We start from the raw sequence: 9,699 nt of genomic DNA on the forward strand, positions 1-9,699 counted from the left end.
GGTAATATTGACTCACAATATCAAACTAATAACTTAGCAAAATTATAAGTTTATCTTAATGATCTTGAGATATATATATATAAAATTACATTTATATGTACATGATTGCAAGTGGTTATTTAAAACATTGTCTGACTAAATAAAAAAACTCATTTGGTAGTATGCAAGCTGAACACTGCTACTATTTCTAACATGTAGAGAACTTTTGTTTGAGGAAGATATCCATAGTTACTAATCACATATAATTCACAATAAACAAAGAGATTATATTAGCTTTGAATAACAGGAAAACACAATTTTCCTGAGATGAATAAGATGCTTGTTCTTACATGAAAGGACTGGATGAAACCAATCACTACATAGTGCCTCAGAGGCATAAGCTCCACATAGCTGTTTTTTTCTTTGATGGCCATTATAGCTCTCATTGTGAATCAATATCAGTCATTATCTATATTAACAAATGTGTTTATATACAAACAACAGACTTCGTAAGAATATAACTATGACAAGAGCCACGTCAGATAATCAGAATATTCCCAACCATAACAATATGAATTGATTACTTGGACTCATTATGGCTTTCAAAAAACTCCAGATTGCAGTTGGATCTTTCATATGGAGCTTGTAAAGACATCTATGGAAACCTATACTTCTGAGAATGTGAAAGTGAAGTAGTTGACAGTGGTTTGCCTATTCTTGGGTGGCAGGACAAAGAATCAGGAAAATGAGCTAAATGATGGCGTCTGCACAGCCCACGTGATGCCTCCAAAATACAACTAATACCTTCCTTGCTTCTGCCTTCCAACATTCCTGGAAGGTAGGTTATTGATGTGGTATAACATAGAATCATTAAAAAAAAAAGAATTCTGAAAAGTCCCATTCCCAACGTCACCCACACTGATATAACACAATTCATGAATTGCATTTCCCATTCTAGAATTTATTGTCCTATCACAGCTCTCTCCTTATCCCCAACTTAATTATATTTAATACAAATAACAGCCAGAATAAAATACAAATAGTAAAAGGTAATAGATGAAAATAATACTTTTCATGAGATATAGTCTATGATAAACTTTACATATGAACAGAAAATGGAATTAACTTCTTCATGTCAAAAAAAAAGTAGTTATTCTCATAAAAATAGTGGAATATATGTATATAATAGGAAAGAAAATCACAAACTTGGTAAAGGAGGCCAGTGGGTATATACAAACATTTATTAACAAAGACTTATTTTTCCATGGCCCTAAATCACATAACAATTAAACAGACATAGAAAAATTCAGCATATCTGGACATTTAAATTTATACATGGATTAAACATACTTTAAAATGGAAAGACAAACATTGTATTAGCTGACTTAAAATAACACTTCCAATGAAATTCATGCACAATGCTTTAAGATTACTTACAGAATTACATCAACTCAATGGTTCCTTGTGAGAGTAAGAATTACATCAACTCAATGGTTCCTTGTGAGAGTAAGAATTAAATATCTCCATAGTCCATAACTATTTTAAGTATGAGCTACTAATGAACACCATCTATTACTTCTACATTTCTTTGAGGCTGCATATTTCCTGGAGCACTGTAAATGAATTGGTATGCATGAGCCTTTTCATATTACTTATTTATAAGATTTTGCGACTTTAGGTATTTTCAAATAACATTGTAAGTATTTGTTAAAATTGAAACCCTTCTTTTGTTTTTCACATTTACAGGGTTCTGATCCAGTGTGCTTTCTTAAATATTGTTGTAAGCATGTGGGCTCACTATAGACTTTGGGACATTGCTTATATTCAAGAGTTTGTTCTCGTCTACGTGTTTTTTCATGGCTTCAAATTGAGCTAAAATGACTAAAGGCTTTCCCACACTACATTTACTCTCTCCACTATGCAGTCTTATGTGTGACAGAAAGACTGTGTGGTGATAAAAACTTTCCCACATTCTTTACATAGGATTTTTCTCAAATATGAGTTCCTTTCAAAAGTATTTGTTTTTTCTCCATAATGAGTTCTTTCAGGTACCTGAAAGAAACTAGAAGAATTGAAGGTTTTACTACATTTCTTATATTTATAGGGTTTCTCTCTAGTGTGAATTCTTTCACATATTAGATAGTAAGTGAGGCTAGTGAAGACTTTACCCTATGTTTTACCCTCAGGGTTTCTTTCTCAGTGTGAGCTCTTTATGTCTTTGAAGGTAACTGCAATAATATTTTCCCATAGTCCTTATGTTCATAGGTTTTTTTGGTCCAGTTGATTTCTTTTTGTATTTGAAAAGAAACAAGTAAAAGATTTCCCACATTGTTTACATTTATATGGTTTCTCTCCAGTAAGTCCTCTCATGTATTCAAAAGGAGTTATGATAACTGAAAGCTTTCCCACATTAATTACATTTAAATGGCTTCTTCTATGTGTTAAAAAGGCACTGACAGATTTAATGCTTTCTTACACTGCTTACATTCAAAAGGCTTCTCTCTAAGTGTGAGTACTTTCACATACCATATTGCAATGAATTTGGAGCTTCAAGGGCTTTCCTTCATACATTTATAAAGTCCACCTCCAGTGTGCTATCATGTGTCTTTGAAAGCTTGCATGGCAAAAGTAGCCTTTTCCACATTCCTTACATTCATAGGGTTTCTGTCTAGTGTGAGTCCTTTCATGCATTCGAAAGGAACTAGAAGATCTAAAGGCTTTACCACATTGTTTACATTCAAAGGGTTTCTCACCAGTGTGAATCATTTCATGTGTTCGAAAGGAGTTAAGATAACTGAAGGCTTTTCCACACTGCTTACATTGATAGGGTTTCTCTCCAGTGTGAATTCTTTCATGTATTCGAATAGAGGTGGATGAAACAAAAGCTTTACCACAATGTTTACATTCATAGGGTTTCTCTCCAGTGTGACTTCTTTCATGTATTCGGAATGGACTCAGAGAATGAAATGGTTTCCCACATACCTTACATTTATAAGGTCCATCTCCAGTGTGTTTTATCATGTGTCTTCGAAAACTTGGGATACAACTGAAGGCTTCCCCACATTCCTTACATTCATAGGGTTTTTCTCCAGTGTGAGTCCTTTCATGGATTCGAAAGGTACTGATAGATCTAAAGGCTTTACCACATTGTTTGCATGCAAAGGGTTTCTCTCCAGTGTGAATCCTTTCATGTAATCGAAGGGAGGGGAGGTAACTGAAGGCTTTCCCACACTGCTTACATTCATAAGGTTTCTCTCCAGTGTGAGTTCTTTCATGTATGCGTAAAGATGGGGAAGAAACAAAAGCTTTACTACACTGCTTACATTTGTAGGGTTTCTCTCCAGTGTGGGTTCTTTCATGTACTTGAAATGAACTCAGAGAATGAAAAGGTTTCCCACATACCTTACATTTATAAGGTCCATCTCCAGTGTGCTTTACCATGTGTCTTCGAACACTTGTGATACAAGTGAAGGCTTTCCCACATTCCTTACATTTGTAAGGCTTCTCTCCAGTGTGACTTCTTTCATGTGTCCGAAATCTACTAGGATAATCAAAGGCTTTCCCACACACTTTACATTTATATGGTACATATCCACTATGCGTTATCATGTGTCTCCTAATTCTTTTGAGAGAAAAGAAGGTTTTTCCACATTCCTTACAATCATAGAGTTTCTCTCCAGTGTGAACAATTTCATGTGTTCGAAAGGAGTGGTGAGGACTGAAGGCTTTCCAACACTGGTTACGCATATGTGGCTTCTCTCCATAGTCCTGATATTCACTTGGTTCATGTTCATTGTTATCTCTGATGGGCCTATTTAGGGATGAATGATCCATGCCGACTTCTCCACACATTTTGCTTTCACATGGTTTTACTCCAGGAGTTTTCTTGCTCAGATTATGATTTGGAATCTGGCTAAAAATTCCTCTACACCGACTACTTTCTTTACTTTGACAGAGCCTCTCTACCATATGACTTCTGTAAAAAATGAGAAGCGCATTACTAAAGATTTGTTTATTAATGGTTTCATATTAACAGCTATTAGACCTATATTTTTAACACTATCATGGAAAGTGTAGACTGGTCTTCGGCAAGGTGGCTCATGCTTGTCATCCTAGCACTCTAGGAAGCCGAGGCAGGTGGATCACTCTAGGAAGCCGAGGCAGGAGTTCAAGACCGGCCTGAGCAAGAGCAAGACCCTATCTCTACTAAAAACAGAAAAAATAGCCAGGCATTATGATGGGTACCTGTAGTCCAGCTACCAGGGAGGCTGAGACAAGGGGATGGCTTGAGCCAAAGAGTTTGAGGTTGCTGTGAGCTATGAACCCACACTCAACCCAGGGCTCAGAGTGAGACTCTGTCTCCAAAAAAGAAAAAAAAAGTATAGACTTGAAGGCATGTCTGACTTGCCTTTGAGCATGAATGGATTCAGTGCTCTGCAAGAGAGCTCCACAGCTGTTAGACAGCGTTTACATATAGAGTTCCGAAGTAAGAAGAGTTTTGTTTCTAAGTAAACATTTTTTTACAAACACTGAACATCTATTTACATTTAAGCATGTTTGGGTAGAAAATATTCCTAGCAAAAATAAATTTGAAGCTACCTGCTTTGTTTGCCAAGTGAATTTTCTAGAAGAGCTCAATCACAACTATTACATAAAGAGTGGTGTTTGTATACAGAGTTTCTTAATTCTAAGTGAACTTTTTTGCAAATGCTGAATATCTATTTACATTTAAGCATAAGTTTCAGGTAGTATTCTCTCCCTAAACTCACAGCACTTAGTCTAATCATGCGAGAAATGTCAGACAGTGGCTGTATGCAGTGGCTCAAACCTGTAATTCTAGCACTCTGGGAGGCTGAGGTGGGTGGATTGCTTGAATCCAGGAGTTTGAGATCAGCCTAAACAAGAACCCATCTCTACTAAAAACACTAAAACTAGCCAGGTGTGTGGTGGGTGCCTGTAGTCTCAGCTACTCGGGAGGCTGAGGCAAGCAGATTGCTCAGGCCTAAAAGTGTGAGGTTGCTGTGAGTTTTGATGCCATGGTACTCTACTCAGGATGACAGAGTGAGACTGTCTCAAAAAATAATAATAATTAATTAAAAAATAAGCATATGTTTTGGAGATAATTTTCCTAGAAAAACTATTGTTGATACTATTTCTTTTGTTTATCTATTTTTGCTAGATTTATTTCTTTTGTTTATCTATTTTTAAACTTTCCCAACATGCTAAGATAATGCCCAAGTGAATTCTCTTTCTGCGTGAGAGAAAATTACCTTAGATTTCTCCCTTGGTGTTTGTAGTGGTCTTCAATATTCTGGTCTTTCCGTTTTTTCCCTAAAACATAGACCCACAAAAATCATTATGACTTAGTACAAAATTCAGAAAAAATAGTAGATTCTAGGTTATGCCACACTGTGACTATGGATGGTTTATTTCCCAAAGTATTCTCCCCATGTTTCCAATCATGGACCAGTGTCAATATACAAGAAACATTGGTGAGAATGTTTCTTTTGACATTGGTCAATACACAAGAAACTAAGTGAGGAAAGAATCTAATTCTTACCTATAGAGGCCAAGTTCCTGATGGTTTCCCGCATGACATCTCTGTAGAGATTTTTCTGGGAAGGATCTAGCAAAGCCCACTCTTCCTGCGTGAAGCTCACAGCTACATCCTCAAAGGCCACTGAGTCCTGAAAATATCCCACATATGTGTAGAGAAGAATGGGTGAAAATGACAGCAATGTGGCTCTATATTCAACTCATAAAAAGTTCACATAATGGGGCAGAGTCTGTGGCTCAAAGGAGTTGGGTGCTAGCCCCATATACTGGAGGTGGCGGGTTCAAACCAGCCCTGGCCAAAAACTGAAAAAAAAAAAAAAAAAAAAAAGTTCACATGATGTTGTGATCTCCAACATTCCTTCCATGACATGGTCATCAGAATCTTGCTCTGTTCACATGCACCTCCTCCCACACATCAACTATGATACTAGAATTGAACTCTGGGGTGAAGAAATACCAACATCTAAACATCCCTCTCATTGGTGGTTCCAGGGACTAACATGTCTCTGGATCACACCAAATGTCTGTTTGTATGGTGGACTTCTAGCACCTTTCACAACAAAGTTGTACCATATAATGTGCAGAGGAGAGTTTATATGAGCAGTTCTAAGACTATATGCTTAAAAACACCTCCTGGCAATGTTCATCCATTGCCGGTATCTAGGAATTGAGAAGGGACTCCATTGACCTATACAATAAGAGTGGTATGGTGATCCTAAACTGTTTATGAAAAAAATGTAATTTCTGACCCGCTGTTTTCCTTCTCAGAGTTTGGGATTTTGTTACTTGCACAACACAGGGTACCTATATGATAACCTCTCCCCCAAAAAGAAAAACCACCCTAGGCACCTAATCACTAATGAACTTCTCTGGTAGAAAATATTTCATGTGTTATTTCATGTGAACTAGTTACTTAAGAAATTAAGACCATCTTTTGTGATCACACTAACGGAACATTTTCAAGCTGCACTTTCAGTCTCCCTGAAAAGTATCAAACTAAACTGTAATTTCACCACCTGGGGAGTTTCTGGCTCAGCGCCTGTAGCTCAAGCAGCTAAGGCACCAGCCATTTACACCAGAATGGGTTTGAATCCAGCCCGGGCCTGCCACACAACAATGACAACTACAACCAAAAAATAGCCAAGTGTTGTGGTGGGTGCCTGTACTCCTAGCTACTTGGGAGGCTGAGGCAAGAGAACTGCTGAAGCCCATGAGTTGGAGGTTGCTGTGAGCTTTGATGCCACAGCACTCTACCCAAGGTGACAGCTTGAGGCTCTATCTCAAAAAAAAAAAAAAAAAGACTACTTGGGTTTCTGACACTCATATTCTGCTTAGAATGAGGCTATTTATTTTAGAGAGTTTGTTTTTTTCCATTAACAAAGCAGCCAGGAGCAGTGGCTCACACCTGTAATCCTAGCACTCTGGGAGGCCAAGGGTCAAGAATTAGCTTTAGGTTAGGAGTTCCGGACTAGCCTGAGTAACAGCCAGACCCCATCTCTACTAAAAATAGAAAAAATTAGCCCAGTGTGGTTGCACATGTCTGTAATCCCAGCTGTTTGGAAGGCTGAGGTAAGAGAATCACTTGAGCCCAGGACTTTGAGGCTGCAGTGAGCTCTAACTTTTAACAGACCTGGAGCCAAGCAGACTCACCCCTCTCCCATGCATGACCCATACACACTGATTGAAGACTTTGCCTCATGAGGTTGAGCATCACAGGACCTGGCCCCTGGGTGTACCTGATTGTTTGACCTGCCCCAGATCCCTGTTGAGATTCAGCTCCAGGCTCTGCCTGCTGAGGTATGAAGAGTTAGGACATGTGGCTGGGGGAAGGGAGGCTCTTTCTAAGACACAGCACTAGGAAGGGGCAGGCCTTCTTCCACAACCCAATCCTTAAGGTCCCTTCCAAATATCTCCCCTAAGCCTTCCTTCTCCAAGCAAGGAAGTAACAGTGTGCAGGGGATCTGGACAACAGGAATCATCCTTGTTTTCCTTCCTCCTTTACTCATTATAAGTTTTGCAAGTGCCACTGCTTCTGGGTATCAATTTCTGTCTTGTTTCAGGATGCTACAACAAAAATATCATAAACTTGGTGGTTTAAACAAACATTTATTTCTCACAGGTCTAGATGCTTAAGAAGTCTGTGATTGAAAGTCTGGTGAGTACCTGTTTTCTGGTTCACAGACACCTGTCTTGAAGTGTCCTCACAAGACAGACAGCAAAAGCAAGCCTGCTGAGGACTGTAGGAAAATTCCATTATTGAGGCTCCATTCTCATAATCTAATCTAATCCTAATGAGCTTCCCAGGATGCTATTTCCGATTACATAATACTGTCACATTAGCGAATTAGGTTAAAACAAATTTGGGGCTGACATAAATATTCAGTGTCTAATGGGTGGTTTGTTTTTCTGATTCCATATGAAACGCAGAATCCTTTTTTTCAAATCTTGAAAGTAAGATGTTGGTATTTTAATAGGGATGGCGTTGAATCAATAAATTATTCTGGGAAGTATAGACATTTTAACAATGTTGATTCTTCCAAGCCATGAACATGGTATGTTCCTCCATTTGTTGATGCCCTCTGCTATTTCCTTTCTTAGGGTTTCATAATTTTCTTTATAGAGGTCCTTCACCTCTTTTGTAAGGTATATTCCTAAGTATTTCATTTTCTTTGGGACTACGGTGAAGGGAGTTGTATCCTTAATTAACCTCTCATTTTGGCTATTGTTGGTGTATACAAAGGCAAGTGACTTGTGGACATTGATTTTATATCCTGCAACATTACTGTATTATTCAGCCATCAAAAAAAATGGAGATTTTATAGCATTTGTAATAACCTAGATGGAGGTGGAACACATTATTCTTAGTGAAGCATCACAGGAATGGAGAAGTAAGAATCCTATGTATTCAACTTTGATATGAAGACAATTAATGACATGGTGGGGCACCAGGGAAAGGGAGATCAGACAGAGGAGTGAGGGGGTATGGGCAAAAATAATAATAATAATAATAATGACTAATTCCCATACAAACTGGATTTAATTTTGATCAATGTATATTACTTAAACATCAATTTTTAATTCAACATGTCAATGTTGTTTATCATATTGCATCCTTATTCATTAGTGAAATATGTCTGTAATTTCCCCCTTAATAATATTTTTTCTAATTTTACTATCAGAGGTATCCAGACTAAGTAGAATGATTTTTAAGTATTTCTATTTCTACTGTCTATAAGACTTGGTGTGATCTGCTTTTTTTTTTAGAAATTATTTTTTCCTTTTATTTATATATATTAGTAATCTATTTTTTTTTAGACTTTGGTAAAAACATAATAAGGAAAAAAATTTGCTATTTGTATTTTGTCTTGTGTATTCTGTAAAAAACAAGTAGTAAATGATTATGTATTCAAAAAAAATTGTACAGCTCTTGTTAAAGCTATACTGATAGGCACTTTCTATTTTGGTTGCTGATACAATGCTATCTTTCTTTTTCTAATATTATTTTGTAATTCTTTTTTATATAGGAATATAATTGATTTTGTACCGTTATTTTGAAGTTAGCTACATTGCTGAATTTTTCTATTGTTTTTGGTAACTTGCAAGTAACTTGGTAACTCGGAAGTAATGAAATCTGTATTTTTTTTTTTACAAACCATTGGGATTTTTAAGTTATCATAATTGTACTACCTAGGATCTTCAACTTTACTAGGAGTGGTGGTAATGAGTACATTTATCTGATAACTGATTTATAGATAATGCTTTTGTTTCCTCATAAAATTGATATATTTATCCCAATGTTATCTTCAATGATTATGGAAATGTTTTGCCTATAGTTGATGTTCTGTAAATATTCATAGAATAAAGGAGCCTGAAATTAAAAAAAAAAATCAGAGGATCACCTCCATAGACACAGAAAAGGCACATGACAAAATCCAACACTATTTCATGATGAAAATGTGCAACTAGGCTCGGCGCCTATAGCTCAGTGAGTAGGGCACTGGGCCACATACACTGGATCTGGCTGGTTCAAACCCAGCCCAGGTCTGCCAAACAGCAATGACAACTATAAAAAAATAGCTGGGTGTTATGGCTGGCACCTGTAGTCCCAGCTACTTGGGAGGCTGAGGCAAGAGAATCGCTTAAGCCCAAGAGTTTGAGGTTGCT

At 37.1% G+C, this 9,699-nt stretch overlaps 1 protein-coding gene across 1 annotated transcript in view; it reads right to left on the reverse strand.

Annotated features, from left to right (window-relative positions):
• Window positions 1-1,365: 1,365 nt before the first annotated feature.
• The window catches only part of LOC100956845 (zinc finger protein 136), a 21,999-nt gene continuing 13,665 nt past the window's right edge, over window positions 1,366-9,699 (reverse strand). Inside the window, exons 2-4 of the mRNA XM_012810163.2 lie at window positions 5,540-5,666; window positions 5,250-5,310; window positions 1,366-3,955 (exon numbers count right to left, since the gene is read on the reverse strand). Of these exons, the coding sequence (XP_012665617.2) occupies window positions 2,551-3,955; window positions 5,250-5,310; window positions 5,540-5,666 (1,593 nt within the window). The 3' untranslated portion in view covers window positions 1,366-2,550. The remainder of the gene's footprint in view (window positions 3,956-5,249; window positions 5,311-5,539; window positions 5,667-9,699) is intronic.

The sequence above is a fragment of the Otolemur garnettii genome, unplaced genomic scaffold (assembly GCF_000181295.1).
Source record: "Otolemur garnettii isolate 467f Iridium unplaced genomic scaffold, OtoGar3 scaffold00127, whole genome shotgun sequence".
In the NCBI taxonomy this organism is placed as follows: domain Eukaryota; kingdom Metazoa; phylum Chordata; class Mammalia; order Primates; family Galagidae; genus Otolemur; species Otolemur garnettii.